Here is a 19,917-nt window from a genome sequence, read left to right on the forward strand (position 1 = left end):
AAGTGGTCAAAGTGAACATCAGTAATAAGACACACGGACATCGTGTGTCATCCACAGGATGCAATGAACAAAACCATAAGCATCAGTAATATTCCAACCAAAGACGTATATAAATATGGGTTTACCACAAGAAAACAATACAGGATAAACCTGTAGGGGAAAAAAAAAAAACAACTGTTCCAATGGGAAACTGTGCGTACTATTCTGAGTTATCAGATGCCAGCCCGGTTGTCTCTAAGTTGTAGGTAACTGGTGAATATGTACATTCTGTCCCATCTTGTAGTGTTTTAATGGACTTCCTCCTTGCAGATAAAAATCCAGTTTTGCTTCCATTTGCGATTCATTTCAACATCCCTTTGCTCCATATAAATTGGTGCCCTTTTGACTTTTCCTTTGAAACCGTTAAAACATCTGCCTCGTTCCCTCATATCACAGGAGTAAAATTGTTTTAACACATGTTCAGTTTTGTCTCTGTATGAGGGCCATGCTTTTAGCTCTTCCTAAAAATCACCTGTAACGAATTACCTTTTAACAAACCCAAACTGGAGGGTATTCTAAAAGTGGCTGACCTATCATCTTTAAAAGTGCCAAAATCAGGAAAGAAGAGGAACCCCTAGGGAATAATTCCATATAGAACAAGATTAGGAAAAGACAGGACAACTGGTGCAAAGGTGCTATCTGGACACAACAGAGACAAGTGTGGAACTTGATCTTGCAACTCCTCCAGTAAGTAGAGAACTGTTCAGTTAATTAAACAAGGAGGCCATTACCTGAGGTGGCCTTAGGGCCAGAGGCCTATATAAGCAAACCAAAATCTAAGCCTATAAATGCTGCAAGGTTACAAAAAAAAAAACAAAACAAAAAACCCAAAACATCCATATTTATGGATGACATATCACCAACATCCAGCTAGGCTCTAAGCTGCAGCCATTCAAATAATTGCTTTGCTTTGCTTCCTCCCCTTCTCTATAAAAGTCTTTCCCCTGGCTCCTGCAGGTGCAGCGCTCCTAAACACTTCCAGTTTGGCACTGACTGCTTCTAATTGGTTTTTGCTCAAATAAATTCTTAAAATTTTAATATGCTTCAGCTCATTGTTTAACAGAACCGGTTCAAAATAAATGTGTATGTGAGGTGTGTATGTGTGTGCATGCATGTGTGTGTGATATAAAGCTATCACTGCAACTTTTCAAAATTGCTTTCTGGCCTGGTGCCCGAACACCTTCAGGTTTTTTATATGTGTTCCACTTGCTGTAGCAGACTCTGGCCTTGGAACGTTCTCCCTGACCAGTGCTTCTTCTCAGCTCCCTCTCAACTTTGGGTTCAGATTAAAAATAAACAAAGAGGAACTTTTTGTTATGATGTCTCTTTTCCTAACTGAGGTTCCCTCTCTCCCTCTCTCGCTCTCTCCCTCCCTCTTTCTCTCTCTCTCTCTCCATATACCTACTTTTAAAAGAAACCTGACCAGGAACAAATGGTTCTAGAAAGGCTGATGTTTCAGGGTGACCAGAAGCCTCTCACCAGAGCCCAAGGTACGGCATTCTGTTCCCTAGGCAGAAGATAATCTCTTCTCTGAACAGGCTGTGTGTGTGACCTCGTCTCATTTCCATTTTCATTTCCAGGGTGACGCCGCATTAATTTGTGCATGCACACCCTGAATGCCCCTGTTAATCACTATCTTGAGAACGTACAGATCCCACCTTCCTCTATATTCCCATCAAGCAGAATGTGCAGAAGATATGTGTTGTCCAGCCTTCAGGGGTCAGGGGCTCCCGGGGTTGCCCAACCCGGAGCGTCTCCTTTGTACCAAAGGGTGTCCAGATGGCAGGGCTTGATCTCCTTGGAACGCTGCCATGCAAGAAGGAAGAGGCCGAAGATAGTTGCCAGGCTAAGTTGCTGTGCTGTCGAAGCTTGCTGCATGAAGATCCCGGTAGTGGATGCTTTGTTCACTGTTTCTGGACTCCTTGTTTATAAGTTTCCCCAATAAACCTGTGTCTCAACTGCTGTCTTGGGGTCTTTTCTTTGGCCTCACTGGACCATCACCACCCTTGACTTAGAGTCTGCTGGGGTATGGCTGCCCAGATGGACAAAGACCCAGAGACAAAGCAAAGGAGCAATGGGAAGGGGGAAGATCCAGTGTAAGGAATTTTCTGCCACACAACCACTGACAAAGCCCAAGATGATTGACCTCTTCGGTGTTTGTGATGCAAATTTCTGGCCTGGACCTAGAAGGGCTGTTCCAGTTGGAACTCCCTGAGCTTGGCTGAGTGCAGAATCCAAGAAATCAGGCAGATGGATCTGGGGAGACCCAGCAGCCTTCCTAGCAGGGGCCCGCCGACCATACAGAGCAGCTTCTTTTTGGTCCAGGGAGCTGCTTGCTCCTCCCTATGGCCACTGTCCAAGGTGAAGTGCAGGACGCGCACTGTGTGACCTGTACTTAGCTGCTAGACAGCGAGTCGCTCATCAACTTGGCCTGGCTTGGACCTTCCAGAACAGCCAAGGTTTATGAGAGACACCAAATTCTTAGAAACAAGAACATTAAGTTAGAGCTGATAATCCACAGCCGTGGAGGTTAACAAAGTTACCTTCAAAAAAACAAAATCCTCTTTTGTGTGAAGACGAAGTTCAAAAAAGGTCACACAGAGTCTGAAACTGTCATATCCACACACCTCCTCCCGTGTGCCTACATCATGTCAGAAATACTCAGCATTCAAGTAATACACACTTTACTAAATGAGTAAAATCTGCAAACCCATTGTCAACTGTGGGTGCTAGGCAACATCAAAGCCAAGACATCATTCAGGTGCTTAATTCAAGTCATACATCAATTTTCACATCTCCTAAGGAATGGCTATAGCTCTGATTCTGGCCCAGAGAAAATGATTCGAATAATGAAAGTTTCATATGAAACTGTGTGTTAATGAATGATGACAACAATTTTTATGAACACAAACACACACAGCTACACATATGCACAAAAGTCCTCATCTGTGTCCATATGTATGACCAAATGGAGAGAGGACTAATAATTTATACAATTAACATTGTTTGTTTTTAAGACAATTACTTGAGAGCTTTTTACATATCTCTCAAATAAACTCTGGGACTCTCTCCACTGTTCCTAATACCGCCAAACTTTGGAGAGATGACTTCAACCAAAAAAAATAAAAAGCACTTGTAAATTCCCCAGATTAGTGAGAACCCCTTCAACTATCTCACTGCTATTTTTCTTAGGAAAGCTAGAATCCCTGAGGGACCACCAGCCCAGTACTGGCCGAGGTGTTAGAAATGGACAGATTCCTCCACAAGTGGTAAAGTATATAAATGAGGCGATTTCAGTGAGCTACAGGGCTGTTCTTATTTTTAAAACAGCTTTAAAATGTGTATATACTCTGAATCAGGAACCATATTCCAACAACATAATTTAAATATTCACAAAGATTTTACTAGAAGAAAAACTGATTAGAGAATGTGAAAAAGACCCCAAGACAATGGAAATGTCCAACAACAATGGAATGGTTAATCTTACTGTGCACGTCCTTCAAATTGTCACACTGTCCCTCAACTATACCTCAACAAAGTTTTTAAAATGAAATAATATACAAACAAAAAAAAAGGATGACGGAAGTAATATTAATTACATGGAAATATTATTAGGTATAAAAAGCAGGCTACAAAGAGTGTGAACATTGTAACTCTCCTTTTGCAAAGGCTGTGCATGTGTGTGTGTATATCTAAAAGAAATACAAAAGGGGGGCGCCTGGGTGGCTCAGTCAGTTAAGCGGCTGCCTTCCGCTCAGATCAAGATCTCAGGGTCCTGGAATCGAGCCCCGCATCGGGCTCTCCACTCAGTCAGCGGCAAGTCTGCTTCTCCCTCTCCCTCTGTGATCTCTCGCTTTCTCCTCTCAAATAAATAAATAAAATCTTAAAAAAGAAAAAGCAAATACAAGAAATACAAAAAGGATATACACCAATGATGTTAAAAATATCTCTGGGAAGGCAGATTACAAATGATTCTTATTTCTCCTTCCCTGTTTACTTATATTTATTTTTTAAATAACATAATTTTTTGTTCAGGAGAGAAAGCTAATTCGAAAGACTGTCTTGAGTTTTTTTTGTAAATACATGAATTTAACTTTTCTTCTCTCTTGACTTTTCTGACCAGGGTGGTGCTACAGCTTACTCATACTCCAACAGCATAATTTTCCTGTCACATAGCCAAGTGGGAAGGAAACTGTAAGAATCTTGCCCTTTCGTTCTTGGAAATGTTCCCCCTGTTCTTCTGTTTAGCACTGGATGGACACAGGATAAACTGTCCACTTGACTGGGTGCGTAGGCATAGACAAAGAACAAGGATGTTTTATTGAAAGCCCAAGAGAGGCAGTGTTATTCACTACACTGGACTTAGGGTGGCAGGTATGATTTTTTTTCTTTCAATTAAAATAAAATACCTCATTTCGGAGAGACCTTTTTTGTTTATTGAGATGTAACTGGCATACAATATTATGTGAGTTCCAGGTGTACAGCATAGTGATTCCACGTTTGTATACATTGTGACACGATCACCACAGTGTCTACTTACCATCTGTCACCATACAAAGTTAATACAATATTATTGCCTACTTCGCCCATGCTGTACATAACATCACGGTAACTTATCTATTTTGTACTTGAACATTTGTGCTTCTTGATCTCCTCCACGCATTTTGCTGACCCTCCAAGCCCTCTCCTCTCTAGCAACCATCAACCTGTTCCCTCTGTAATGATAACTCTGGGTTTGGTTTTTTAGAGTCCCTGTGTAAGTGAAATCATGTGGTGCTTGCCTTTCTCTGACTTATATTACTTAGTATAATACCCTCTAGGTCCATCCATGTGGTCACAAATGGCTGAGTAGTATTCCATTATATCTATATTTCTCATCTTCTTTATCCATTCATCCATCAGTGATCAGTAGACATTTAGGTTGTTTCCATATCTTGGCTATTGTAAGTAATGCTGCCACGAACATAGGAATGTGTGTATCTTTTCAAATTAATGTTTCCATTATTTTTCAGATAGACACCTAGTCGCTGAATTGCTGGATCATATGGTAGTTTTAATTTTAATGTTTTGAGGAACCTCCACACTGTTTTCCAGAATGGCTGCACCAATTTACATTCCCACCAACCGTGCACAAGGGTTCACTTTCTCCACATGTTCTCCAACATTCATTATTTCTTGTCTTCAGTAGTCATCCTGAAGGATGACTTACATCCAGTTGTAAGTGAACATCTCATTGTTGTTTTGGTTTGCATTTCCCTGATGATGAGTTACATTGAGCATCTTTCAAGTACCTGTTGGTCATCTGTATGTATCCTCTGGAAAAATGTCTATTCAGATGTTCTGCCCATCTTTTATCTGGGCTGTTTTTTGTTATTGAACTGTATGAGCTCTTTATATGTTTTGGATATTAACCCCTTGAGAAGACTCTTAATACCTGCTTTTTAAAAAGCACTGTCCATTCCTTGACTTTCCTTACCTGACACCATTGCCTTGCTCAGGTTGAGCCAACACGTTTCCCCACAGCTTCACTTCCTTCCACACATATGTTTCAAGCTTAAACTAGGAATGGAATTTCAAAATTCCACAAGGATGGAAAAATTCAATTCAGGTTTAAAACATTGTGCTCTGCCAAAGTGACACTCTCATTGCTCCTATGTTGCCCATTTTGCCCCACGGCCCCTCCTGGGACCAACTGGAACGAGAGACCTTGAGTAATGACAAGCAGGTGAGTAATCTCTGAATCTCATTATGGCTCCAAGTAAGGGGAAAAATTCCAGCTGCATTTCTTCAGTGTTTCCTAAAAATTTCCACAGGTCCTGCTTAGGCAACCTCTGCCTTCCCCAGCTGGAAATCTGCCCAGGAGTCATGACTAACTGCATTCCAAATTGCAGGATCTATTTAATTTGTACAGTTTCTATTCCCAAAGTTTCCTGTTAATTAATTAAAGTCTTGCTTTAAGTTTAATTGAGAAGCCAGGTTTCCTTATAAGAAAAATGTCTTTCTCTCATCTTTTTAATCTGAGCAAAAGATCTGAAAAATAGCTGGGCATCAAATGAGCAGCTTGACATGAGCTGCGGAACCCAGCAGAAGAGGCAGGAGGCTGCATGGTTCCAGTGCCTCCTTCCTCCATCCCCCAAAGTAGCATGACTTTGAACTGATGCGAGACGGTAAGGAGGACACCAAACATGAGCCAGAGAGACACCATTCCTTCCCGTAACAGAGGGCAACAGGAAAGCATAAGAGATAAATGCAAACCGGAAACTCACCCAAGATCTGGCCTTGAGTTGTTTGTCTGTCTGAAACCTGGCTGCATGGAACAAATCAACATGGCTTACGGATTACAAATCGTTAAAATACTAGTAACTATAACACGCTTTTCAAAGAAAGGAATTCAATGATCGCAGTTCACATAAAGCACATGCGGTGTCAACGTCCTCTCTGGTTATCCATGTGCAACATGGAGAAAGAATTCAGACATGCCTCCCCAATCCTCAGTCTGGGGAGTAGTGGTTCTTTGGGGCCCCTCTACAGGTCGAGATGAGTTACAGAGCAAGGCAATGACACAGATAATAAGTAATAATGTTGACAAGACAAATACATAGCATCAGTGTTCACTCTTTTTCTTCTCAAGCAGAAAGGGCAGTGTCCCTTTGAGGAGTGTTCAGGCTAAACTGTGTCCCCTTAGAATTCCTATGTTGAGTCCCAGACCCCCAGTCCCTCAGAATGGGATGGTAGTTAGAGACAGAGCCTTTAAAGAGGGGATGAAGCTAAAATAAGGCTGTGAGGGGTGTCTCCTAATCCAATCTGACTGGTGTCTTTATAAGAAAAGGAAATGTGGACCCTCAGAGAAACGTGAGGAATGAGTGGAGGAAAGACCACATGAGGGCAGAGCCGGAAGGCAGCCATCTGCAAACCGAGGAGACCACAGAAGAAACCAATGCTGCCAACACCTGGATCTTGGACTTCCAGCCCCCGAAACTATGAGACAATAAATTTCTGTTGTTTAAGCTACCCAGTCTGTGAAATTTTGTTATGGCAGCCCTAGCAAACAAATATAATGGAAACAAAACAAAACAAAACAAAACAAAACAAAAAAACAAAACTGAAGCTCCTAACATGTATTTTTCCTCATTGTCAAAATATGTAACTGCCAGCCTTGGAGGTCCCAGAGCTCAGCCCCAGATCTCTATTCAGGGTACAAATCACATGGACCCCTGCTTTCAGTGTATTTCACACTGTAATTGCAATTATGATTGCAATTCTGCTAAATTTGGAAGCATTAACACAGTATCATTCTGAATGTTCAAATGTGTAAGCCCCTGGATACTTAGGTATCCATGGCAGAAGCACCAAGTATTAGCAGGCTACATTACGACCAGTTCTAGTACATTGATTGCTTTTGATACATCAATGGCTGGGACTCAGATAATAATTGTGGGGGGGGCATTTTTACATTTTCATTTAACACGCTGTAAATGTGACTGAGGCTGAACCCCCCAGGGCTCACTGTCCCACCAGAATCAGTGATGGGCATGAAAAAGGACCTTCCGTATGCGGCAACCACGTGAAGTCATCCACAGTGACCAGTGAAGGTGTTTATAATTACAACTCCCACTCCCCTGCTCATTTGTACCAAAGAATGAGGGATCAGATACACTCCACACTAGACCTCAGCCTGGAGCCTCCAACACGGGTAAAACGTTTTCTCCTTTTCCTTGGTCAGGCCCCTGAGATCCAAAAATTTATTCAGCTTCCCTTGAGCCGTTGCAAACTCCATCTCCAATTTATAAAAGGCACACCGGGATTCCCGTAACACCCAGAATTTGAGTTTCCCTGCTCTGCTCCAAGTTGATGTTCACCAAAAATTTAATTAGCCCTCATTAAAAAAATAAACGATACCTGTCTACAATCGACCCTTTCCAAATCACCCAAGCCTGCTTGCCGATTAAAAAAAAAAAAAAGAATTTGTCACAAGTGCCACCTGCAGAGGCCACGTGTAGGAGATGGAAGGAAGGAACGAAGGAACAAAAGAATGAAGGAAGGGAGAGGGTCAAGATGGGTCTGCAACATGCACAGTCAACAGTTCATTCTTTGCATCACCAGGTACTGAAGAGACATCTAAATGGCCCAGGCTTAAACACCAATTCTCAGTGACATTTAACTCTTTCCCCATAAATATCTATACCAACTTTGCACATCACTGATTTCGCATATTAATATGCAATTAACTGCCATAGCATCTTCACACGCTCTAATTTACATGCTCTAATAGTGAATGCCAGTAGCACCTGACCATACGGGAATGAGCAGCTACATGTGGACCCTACCCTGGCGTTCGGTGGTCAGGGGAGTTATCTGTCCACACGTGTAAGAGCTAGCCCCATCCTGCTCCTTATACTCCCCAATCACACCACAGAATCAAAGCCTTCCCTGAGAAGGGGAGCTCCCCAAGGAGAAATGCCCATCCCTCTCTTGATTGTGACAGAACTCAAACTCCTTCCAGGCCCATTCACTGACACCTCCTCTGTCAAGTTCCATGAGCTGTAACTGGTCCAACCTCTGGACTCCCCCGCTCTCAGAAGGAATTATACCTCAGTTGAATTCTGCCACCATATGTTTTTTTAATGGCAAGGCTCACATCTTCTTAAATTCTACCGACTTCCACTCTTTATACACAGTACTTAACAAATACTTATTGTATTTAATTTTAAATAATTAAGGATATACACTTCATCATTTAAATGATAACTTTTTTAAGTAAGCTCCATGCCCAGCACAGAGCCCGGCGTGGGGCTTGAATCCACGACCCCGAGATCAAGACCTGAGCTGAGATCAGGAGTCGGATGCTTAACCAACTGAGCCACCCAGGTGCCCCTCAAATGATAATCTTTTAAAAATTACTTCAGGGATGTTATTTTGAGCTGGTCTAAGACTTCGAAACATAAGGATTTTGTGGGGTGGGGGGAGCAGTCAATCTCTGGTCTTTAAAACTAGAAACTGCAAGTACAAGGAAAGGAACAAATAACCCAGAATACTGGAAAGAACAGGACAGCCTCGAAGTCTGAGTAAAAGGTGCTTACTCGGTGCCGCTTTCAACCATCTGCGTGAGGAGAGAGACGCCATCGAGATTTATGAACTCCTGGGCAAACGTGACATCCCGGGAAAGGCTGGCTAAGTCCTTCAAGGCTTCCAGCTTGGCATCCATACTCGACGACTGGATTCGTTCATGCAGCTGCTGGGCATTTTGAGCCTCATCGAGGATGAAAACAAAAGGAAGAGTATGCACAGAGGAAACCACAACGGACAAAAAATTACCGTTTCATTGAAAAACGAAGCTACAGAGGCCAAAAGCACAAGACCATAGGCATACTCTATACCGGGGGCAGGTTTCCAACCATAATGACTCCATCTTCAGGCGACAGCTGTTAATTTCATGATGGGAATCAACTGCCTTCCTGACAGAGCCCATATTTCCATCCCTTGGAAAAGCAAGAGCACAAAAACAATAAAGCCCCTGAAACAGAACCGGAGTGGCAGTGAGGAGGGGAAAATGGGGAAAATGTTTACCTTTTAAGTAAAATTATTATCTACAAATGACAAAAAAAGCTATTTGCTTAGTTAAGCAATTACACAAATTTATGCAGCACCTGTTCAGTCAATATTCTGAGTAATAACTGCCTACATGCCGTGTTCAGAAGCTTCATTAGACACCCAAATAATCTTTCCCAGTTACTGAAAATTTTCCAGCACAACAAAATGGTGCTTATAAATTTCACTTTTCTTTTTTTTTTTTTTTAAAGATTTTATTTATTTATTTGAGAGAGAGAATGAGAGAGAGCACATGAGAGAGGGGAGGGTCAGAGGGAGAAGCAGACTCCCTGCTCAGCAGGGAGCCTGATGTGGGACTCGATCCCGGGACTCCAGGATCATGACCTGAGCCGAAGGCAGTCACTCAACCAACTGAGCCACCCAGGCGCCCTAAATTTCACTTTTCAATGCCATGTGTTTCACATGCATTGGCTAATTACTGCATAAATATCAAACAAAATAATTTGGAAACCAAATCAGCCGCTTTGCCTATAATTAGACTTCTTTTTAAGGTATCTGCCCTTGGCTACGACACGCCGGGCAGGGAGGAATGGAAATATATTGGAGGAGCTGACCTTCTGGATAATAACTTGCCGTTTCTATTTCTCATTCATCCAGTAATGGTTTTCATATCTACTTTTCAGTTGGGGCAGACAGGAAGAAAAATAAAATACTAAATTTTTCTGCCTGTATTTCTGCTTAATGGAAATAACTCAACATCTGCTGTACTTATTATCTAACTCAAAACTGCAATGTGCCATTGCCATCCTCATATTCTCCCTCTTGGGCACTTGCTTTTTCCTTTGAAGCTCGTTATATTTCAGAGAAAGGGGAAGAGGGCACAGTTGTCCCCAACAGTGAGGTTATCTTCTGAACAGAAACTCATGAGAACTCCCCAAGGAGCCCCATGTGAGCTCTAACGGGGTCAAGATTGCAGAGGGAAAGAAGAGAATCCACACAGGTTCTGACAGCAAAGGTTCTCCACCGCAACAGGTTCCACAGCCCAGGTCCCCCTTTCGTTTCACCTGGAAGTAGCACCCAGAAGGGAAGGGGACCCAGCAGGGAAACTAATGCCAACCCTCCAGGGACCAAGACAGGAATGAACCCCACGCCCCCTCCCCCACTTGGTCAGAGACACACAGTGGTCTCCCATTGTAGTTATAACCACCAACTGACACCTTGCATCAGAAATAAGGAGGGGGCCAAGGAAGGAGGAGAACGAGAACTCTCTCTACTCATTCACAGATCCCTAGATATCTGACAAATCACCCCAACCCTAAATCCCATGTTTTTAAGAGGGAGAATGGAGGGTTGAGCAAGAATCACTTCATCTTCTAAAATCACTCAAAGATACGCTGTTCTTACGATTTCCAAATGGACATGCAGCATTAACATATATTTAACCCAAGTGGATGACTTTGAATTGCTCGAAAAATACATTTTTCTCCAAGCAGGACGTCGGCATTTACTGTACAGATGATGATAATAAGGAGTACTCAAAGATTATCTCACTGTCAGTATTAATTCTAACTAACAGTGTTGGGTGCTGCTAATACTAGTAATAAAAACAGCGGAAGTTACCTGGGGCTTTTTATGAGCCACTCTTCTAAATACCCTCATGAAGGAATTCATTTAATCTACACAGTAATCCTATCAGGCAGGTGTCCTCACCATCTTCATCGTACACAGGAAACTGAAGTGCAAGGGAAGTTCTATAACTTGGCCGAGGTCACAGAGGCAGAAGTCAGCACAGATGCACGTTACCTAAAGCAGCATAAATGTGCACACACATGTAGGGGTGTGTGCGTTCTGTCTGGCTACAGGGAGAGTTCAGCCAAGGTAGATGAAAGAACGGAACATCTTTATGGCGTAACACCATTTGCTCATTTCTTGATGGTACACTAACACTTCCTAGCGAATTTGATGGAGACGGTTCTATTTTTTTAACATTTTTTGTGTGTATAAAAGTGAAAGAGTTAGCATATGCTAACCCATATTTTTCAGTTAAACATAAAATAATAAAAAAAAAATCTACTGGGGCGCCTGGGTGGCTCAGTCGTTAAGCGTCTGCCTTCGGCTCAGGTCATGATCCCAGAGTCCTGGGATCGAGCCCCGCATCTGGCTCCCTGCCCAGTGGGAGGCCTGCTTCTCCCTCTCCCACTCCCCCTGCTTGTACTCCCTCTCTCGCTGTTTCTCTCTCTGTCAAATAAATAAATAAAATCTTTAAAAAAAAAAATCTACTAACAAGTGAACTTTATAGAGCCAAAATATCTTGCTTCTAGAATAATGTCCAATTCTAGACCCTAGGGCTAACAGCCAAATCGTAAAATGCTTGTTTAACATGCAGATTCCTGGACCTCCTCTAGATATAGTAATTCAGCTTCTCTGTAGAGGCCCAAACATCAGCATGTTTAGAGTTCCACCAATGATTCAGGCTTGGGGACCCCTGCTCTTTAGAACACGTAACCCAGCCTCTTGTCGGTGGACCCCATCTTATGATGCTGCCCTGCGCAGTGGCGTCCACATCCTACCATTCACCGTGCTGGGAATGTGAAGGTCATGACCTGAAGAGCACGGACTTTCGGGACGCCGAAAAACGTCACCCTGCCAAACACCTAACCTTCTTCGGAGGAGTGGCTTACATTGTGGAAATGTTCACGAATCCATGGCAATAAAAAAAAAAAAAAAAGAACTAACGTCTTCTTTGGCTTAGAGATCTCGGTGTAAAAACCAAGCCTCTCTAGTTCTAAGACCTAACAAAAGGCAAGGTGTACTCTTTCTGCCCGGCAAGCAGACGAGCAATTGTAACAGGATAAACAGCAACTACAAAAATCAGCTGAAACGGTGGTCTCGAAAGGTCAACTTAGCATTAATTCATGCTGACTACAGTAAGGTCAATGCTAAGTCAGACAAAAATGTCTCAGCTCATCATGTGGCCACTGAAAAATGAGCATGAATGATAATTTCCAGTAATTGGAAAGAAGGCATCAGAAGACGTTTTGGCCAACTCCAGCCATGCATTCTATCGAGCTTGTCGCCGTGTTTAGGTTCAAGATGTTATTGGGTAAAATGTTTAGGAGTTTTTAAGCCTCTCTAATGTAATTTTCAACAAGAAGAATGTGTGGTAGTTACAGTACCCACAATTTAACTTTAGCCAGATGCTTTTCCCAATTTTTAAATTTATTTTTAGCCTACCACATGGCTTCAGTGGAAACTGAAAATAAGATTTAGACACAGTTTTTGTCACATATGCAGAGTAAAAATAGTAACACTTGGTGTATTTTGTGCAGATTATTTTTTAGGAAAGCAATAAAATGCACTGTGAAATAATCCAGTTTAAATATGCTAATGTTACTATCCAAAGTATCTACAAGCAAGTAAGAAAAATGAAGATAAGCTACACAGCCAGCTACAGTAGTCTAAATATTCTATAGCATTTTGTTTAGCAGCTTTTATTTGGAAGACTTTAAAGTGTTTTTATCTAGAATCAGCTGTCAATGAAACAGATTAAGTGGCAAATATTTCTCAAACTACATTATTATGAATCGTCATAACTGGCCAAAACTAGAAAATGCTTCAACACTCTCTCTCACTTTTACACATAGACACACCCTGACTTTAAAGAGAGGCAATGGGTTGTCTTTGGTTTGGTTTGCTTTGTTTGTTGACTGAATTTGCTTAGATGGCTTTAGGTGGATGTGTTGGGCAGGTGGGTGAAAACCCATCAGGAGAGCTGAGTTATCCCACCTGTAATACAAGAATTATTGAAATGACCACCAAACTCAAACCTTAAAGTCAGTTTACTTGCACTTAACCTGAAATAAAAGCTTCCTCCTCTGTAATGGGAAATATAAGGAAGGGCATTCCTGCTAATCCACATGTGAGGACATTCCAGAGACCTTCTGTTTTGCACTCAAGTCACCCTCAAAAATTAACATCTCATAATCACATATAGCAGAACTGGAGAGCAAAGTATTTACTGGAAAGCTATACACTAAGATCAACTTACTGGAGATGTGGTTAATCGAAGGATAGTGCCATTTTTTATTTCATTGCGATTCTGGAAAAGAAAAATAAAATACGTAAATCTTCAAATTTTAGAAGCTTGGTAAAAAAAAAAGAGAGCAAAGGCAAAAATAATCTAGCAGTAACACTATATGATAAGAATTCTTATGATTCGGTTTATTGTCACTTTATTCTCAAAATTATTGAGTAATTTTTAATTATTTCTACAAAGAACTTTAAACTGGGTCTCAGATGTATTACCTTTATATCAAGTCATAGGCAGCATTCAGCACAGAAGTGAATATAAATACAAAGAATAAGAATATGGGGCCCAAGAAGAGCAAACAAAAAAAAGCAAGTTTGAAACAAGGCAAAGGATCATAGGGGAAGAGAGGAAAAAATGAAACAAGAAGAAACCAGAGAGGGAGACAAACCATAAGAGACTCTTAATCTCAGGAAACAAAATGAGGGTTGCTGGAGTGGAGGGGGGTGGGAGGGATGGGGTGGCTAGGTGATGGACATTGGGGAGGGTATGTGCTTCTGGTGAGCACTGTGTATTGCGTTAAGACTGATGAATCACAGACCTGTACCCCTGAAACAAATAATACATTATATGTTAATAATAATAAAAAAGAAAGGTTATTTAGAAAATATGACCTAGCAATTCTGCTAGGATTAAAGCATACGTTTACCCAAAAACTTGTACATGAATGCTCACAAAAACATTATTCATAATAGCCAAAAGTTGTAAACAACCCAAATGTCCATCAACTGACGAATGAATAAACAAACTGTGATATCCCCATTCAACAGAATATTATTGGGTAATAAAAAGAAGTATCGATACATGCTAGAACATGAATGAACCTTGAAAACATTACACTAAGTGAAAGAATCCTGATGCAAAGACCACATATGTTATGATTCCATGTGTATGAAATGTCCAGAATAGGCAAATCCATTGAGACAGAAAGGAGATTAGTGGTTTCCAGGGGCTCGTGGCGGTGGGGGGGCGGGGAGGGGATGGGAATGAATACTGACAGTCACAGGGTTTCTTTTCCAGGTGATGCAAATGTTCTAAAATTGATTGTGGTGGTGATTTCACAAACCTATGAATACATTAAAAACCACTGAACTGAACATCTGAAACAGTGAATTTGGAGGAATGTGAATTCTCAGTAAAGCTATTTTTTGTAAAGGTTCTATTCAGGAGTTTGGTTTCTTAACATTTGCCGGCTTTAAGTGCATGTCGCCTTTTTTTTAAAGATTTTATTTATTTACTTGAGAGAGTACAAGCAGGGGGAGTGGCAGAGGGGAAGGGAGAAGCAGGCTCCCCGCTGAGTAGGGAGCCTGATGCAGGGCTCGAACCCAGGACCCTGGGATCATGACCTGAGCCAAAGGCAGACGCTTAACCGACTGAGCCACCCAGGGCCCCCTGCATGTCACCTTAATGTTAAGAACAAACAGCATAAATAAGCAGATCCCAAATCAGTCTTCCTCCACTTAGCAGGTATATTTGAGGTGAGTGTTCTGAAGCTGTCATTTAGCATCTCCGGCATTGGAAGGAGAATTTCCCTGGCAGTTTTATTTCCTGCCACCAGAGTACGCACCACACTCAGCTTTCAGGAGGTGACCTGATGGAAGTCACACAAGCACATGCCCCACTCTGGAGCACAGAGGCCAGGAAGTTAATAAAGTGCCATGAGGCTCATTGTCCTGCATCATTCTGGACAAGCCACAAAGCTAGAATTTGCTCAGCAGGTACACTGAGGTGGTGGGAAATTTCTCAGGATAAGATGCCAAAGAACACATAGAACACTCGCTCTCTCCCTCAGCCAATTCTGACTACTTACTGGAAAAGGAATTTTCTAAAATAATTACCTGAAAGGGAGCAGGCTTCAGGCCCGTATTGTCTCCCAAAGAAAATCTAATCTGAATGTTTTATACCGAGTACAGGATGGCCTGAAAGCCCCACTCTGCCAGATCCAACCACCCACCTTGGGCAATTCCAGCCCAATCTAGAGCATCCCCGCCTCCTCCCCCCCCCCCCCCCCCCCAGACACCCTGCGCTGCCTCTTGAAAAAGCAAGCTCCTCATTACTGGAAGTGTCCAGCAAGGGTTGAATGACACCAGGGGGCAGGAATGGTGAAATTAATTTCAGTCATTTAAAAAATCTTTGAATCCTAAAGTTCTGTGGCTCTATGAGAACTGGGAGAGGAAGAGAGCAAAGACTCATGATAGAATATTAAGGAAGCTGAACACACAGTATACCTCTTTCCTGCTCTGGTTCTAAATGAATTGAGAAAGAAGAGAGTCAGAAGATGAAAAACCTAAAATATCCCCTTTATTAGTTTTCATGGAGAACAAGGCTCAGAGTGAGAACCAGTAGTCAGCGAACTGGGCCCTCAGGTTGGCAGACCTGTTGAGGTAAGACCTAAAGCAGTTTCCTTCCCAGAGGAAAGAGGGGCCCAGTTTATTCTTTCCAAAGAGCTTATCAAGAAGAAAAAGAGGCCCTGCTGATAAAAGCAGCCAGGAGGATTTAGGATAATATCTCCTCATGGAAATTTGGGGTGGGGGTAAAGCATTCCTAATAATAGCAATAAACATTTATTGGAAGTCACTGAGCTGAAGGATTGTTGGGTTTTGTTGTCATCCTTATTTAACCATCGTAATGACTCTATGCCCGGTTTTTTAAAGAATTTTTTTAAAGGAGTCTCTACACCCAATGTGGGACTCAAACTCACAAGCCCAAGATCAAGAGTTGCATGCTCTACTGACTAAGCCAGCCAGGTGTCCCCAACTCCATGCCCATTTTAAAGATAAGAAACCAAAGTTGCTGAGAAGGTAAGTCACTTGCTCAACATCATGGAGGGGGAAGGGAGATGCAAACCCATCCTGGAGGGAAGGGGAGCTGTGACACCAGAAGCTGTGCTCTTTCGCTCTGGAAGAAGACAAAGATCTTGCCTTTATCCTAAGAGGGGCATTATCCTCATCAACTGGTCAACATCCACGAGAGCAAAGAAGTTAAGCATGGCATTAACAAATGCCCTGCAGATTCTCAGAGGCTCCCTGTGAGGCCACAGATACAGGACACAGGGTGGGGGCATGACTGCGGTAAAATCAAGCAGCTGGCCCCCATGTTGACTCCTGCAACGTTGACTCCTGGCTTTCTGGGATCGAAGTATGAGCTCTTTGAAGAAAGGGTCTTGAGGGTTGTTTGCTGAAAACAAAAGCAGTATTATAACCACTGACGAGCAGGGCTGGGTTCAAATTCCTCATCTACCTCGCACCAGCTGTGTCTGCTCTGTGCAAGCTACTTAACCACTCTGATGTGAGTCTTCTCTTCCCTCAAATGGGGAGAACAAGGCATTGCTTAGAGAACAGTAAGAACCACAGGTGACACAGACGCTGAGCCTGGCCTAGAACTGGCTCAGACCGAGAGTGACTGCCACCGTCAGACAGACAGCAGGCCCCATCCCTCCGCCTGTCTCCTTGGGCAGCAGTTCATTCTCCTTCTCTCTTTTCCCTGCCTCTGAAAGAGTTGTTCTTAAAAGAGTGTTTGGCATTTTGGAATAAAAGCAGATACGTAGAAGAGCTGTGAAATATGCATGGAAAACGTTAAGGTCCCAGCAGAAAGGTGGATGAGACCCAAAGGGAAAGCCAGGAGAACCAGCCACATCGCACTCTTCTCCCCCGGCTCATGCCGCCTTCCACTCTCCGAGAGAGATGTGAACTTGGGCAGCAAAGGAAAGGGCTTGTGCTTGCCCTGATGTTATAAATTCCATCCAAGCCACATGGCGCATCAGTGCAGAGCGGGGTCTCCAGGCAGGACAGTCTGGATGTGACCCACATTTCACTTCTTACCGGGGGAGTCCGGTACAAGTGACGCAGCTGTCCTTTGTGCTAGCTCCTTCAGCGGCACCATGGGGATAGTTCCCCTCTCCAAAGGTCGTGCTGAGGAGTACCAGAAATCATCTATTTACGGTGCTCGGAACAGTGCCTGGCACGTGGCAAACACTCAAAAAAATAAAGTTGGCTGTTTTATTAAGGCACAAAAATACCATCCAAAAAGTACAGTGCTGCACCTCTTTATTTGTTTTCAGCTAGTCTCTCTATGTAATCTGATCAATAAAAATAATACTATAATCTAATTTATCCTAAGTCTAAGACCCTAAATTCAGTAGCGCGCACGCAGCAGGATAACAAATATTCGCAAAAGTATGCGTCTTCTGTCAACAGACCAACGTAGCTAAGGAGTTGTGGCCCACAGTGTGTTGCACCTCAAAGGCTGGGAAGCTGGCACTCGCTGCTTTATCATTCTTGGGCCTCTACCTCTGTTTTGGAGAGGCATTCCTTGATGTAGTCCTCCAAGCATTCAGTAAGCGCTCTGTGTGTGTGTGTGTGTGTGCGCGCGCGCTCAGAATGTCACCTCCCTGAGAGTCAATGTTAGGTCACTATTGCTACAGTCACTACTGTGATACTCTTTCTAAAACAGCAAATACCTGTGGCCTGGCACATGGGTATTAGACTCGAGATGCAAAATCAGTGGGAGATATGTGCTAAGAGGTTGACTGCAGGGAATTGGCTTGCGTGATTGTGGAGGCTGGCTAGGCAGATCTGAAATCCATAGGGCAGACCTGTAGGAAGAGTAGGTTGGAACTCTGGGGTAAAGGCTGAATCTACTGTGCCTTGGTAGAATTTAAGGCCTTTCAATCTATAGAATCAGGCCCATCCTGATTATCTGGGATAATCTCCCTTAAAGTTAACTGATTATCAACTTTAATCACACCTGCAAATACCTATACGGTAACACCTAGATGAATATTTGATTGAATAATTAGGGATGGTAGCCTAGTCAAATCGGTGTATCAAAAGACCATCACAGAAAGTAACATCAGAATTTATTGAGAATTGGAAGTTTGATTTCGGCTAGTCTTTCAAAGCATGTATGGATCATGGGGTTAAGAGCAGAGAATTTCCAATCGAGGGATTCAAAGAATCTTTGGATGAAAAGTTGATGTTTTGCACTGAAGAGTTTACGAGTCTTTTAGGAAGTTTTTATAAGGAAATTCCTGCACTCCTTTCTAATGAAGGAAGACATACCACTTTTGTTCCCAAAGCATGAGCCTTGTGATTCTCTACTTACGGAGTAGAAGCATTAAGCACAAATATGGCTACCATACTGTCCAATTGGCTGCCTCAGAGAAGGGACACATTCATGGGCAGCAAATCAGAGCTGGAATTTCACACCACGTACACCTGCCCCTCCCTCTTTAAGTGGCTCACGGCCAGTCTACCTCATAAGTATCATATCTTTCCATTCTTTGTGCATCCCAGGCTCATAAGTGACCACACAGGACTATTCTCTGTTCCGTGAGGATGTCTTGTCCTTTGCACTGTGCTGTTTCTTCTCTCCTGGGAAACCCTGGCTTATAGATTAAAAGGCCCTTTTGAACTTCACCTCCACTAAAGGCCTTCGCTGAGTATCCTCTTCCTCTTTTCTTCTTGTCACACAGATGTGCTTGTGCAGGGTTGGTTACCCCCTGTAGAGGCCACAGCTTTTTCACGAAGCAGATATAGCACCTCAATCTTCCACTTTATTGAATTTCCCGAAGACAGGAGTTAAGCCTCATCTTTGGCCAGGTGCATAGTAGGTTTAGAATTTTATTCTAGTATTATTTGAGGTCTGCCCTATGGATTTCAGATCTGCCTAGCCAGCCTCCACAATCACGCAAGCCAATTCCCTGCAGTCAACCTCTTAGCACATATCTCCTACTGGTTTTGCATCTCTAGTGGAACCCTGACCAATACCTGACCTCCACCTGCCGAGACACTGCCAAAGCTTTGCATGGCGGTGTTTTCCCTTACTGCAGTGAGCAATACACTGGCCAGCTTTGTCTCAAATCACCATTAAATGACATATAAGAACATGCGGGGAAGAAAAGAAAATAATGGGTCAACTCCTTCCCCCTCATGGAGAGGGGTATTCTGCAAAAATGAAGAACTGCATTCATCAATTCACAGGCCAAGAGACTGCCCCTTGCCCCTCTCTGGGAAATCAGTCTTCAATCTTCCATTTTCTGCACGATCTTCAGTTCATCTGCTTTAGGGTCACCATAGGTGCACATTAAAATGCACTCCATCCAGAGCCACTGACTCAGGGGCCTGGGATGCTGCATTTTCGCTATGATCCCAAATAACTCGGATGCACGAAAAAGTTTAGAATCATCCCAGTCTCATTCAAAAGACTACCCAGCACACTTAGAGTAAGTGTTCTGAATTTCA

At 42.8% G+C, this 19,917-nt stretch overlaps 1 protein-coding gene across 2 annotated transcripts in view; it reads right to left on the reverse strand.

Annotated features, from left to right (window-relative positions):
* The window catches only part of ELMO1 (engulfment and cell motility 1), a 519,605-nt gene that overhangs the window by 346,554 nt on the left and 153,134 nt on the right, over positions 1-19,917 (reverse strand). For both annotated transcript variants that reach the window (XM_021699424.1, XM_044920201.1), the window contains exons 5-6: positions 13,637-13,687; positions 9,120-9,289 (exon numbers count right to left, since the gene is read on the reverse strand). In XM_021699424.1, the coding sequence (XP_021555099.1) occupies positions 9,120-9,289; positions 13,637-13,687 (221 nt within the window). The remainder of the gene's footprint in view (positions 1-9,119; positions 9,290-13,636; positions 13,688-19,917) is intronic.

Source organism: Neomonachus schauinslandi, chromosome 12 (genome assembly GCF_002201575.2).
Source record: "Neomonachus schauinslandi chromosome 12, ASM220157v2, whole genome shotgun sequence".
Taxonomy (NCBI): Eukaryota; Metazoa; Chordata; class Mammalia; order Carnivora; family Phocidae; genus Neomonachus; species Neomonachus schauinslandi.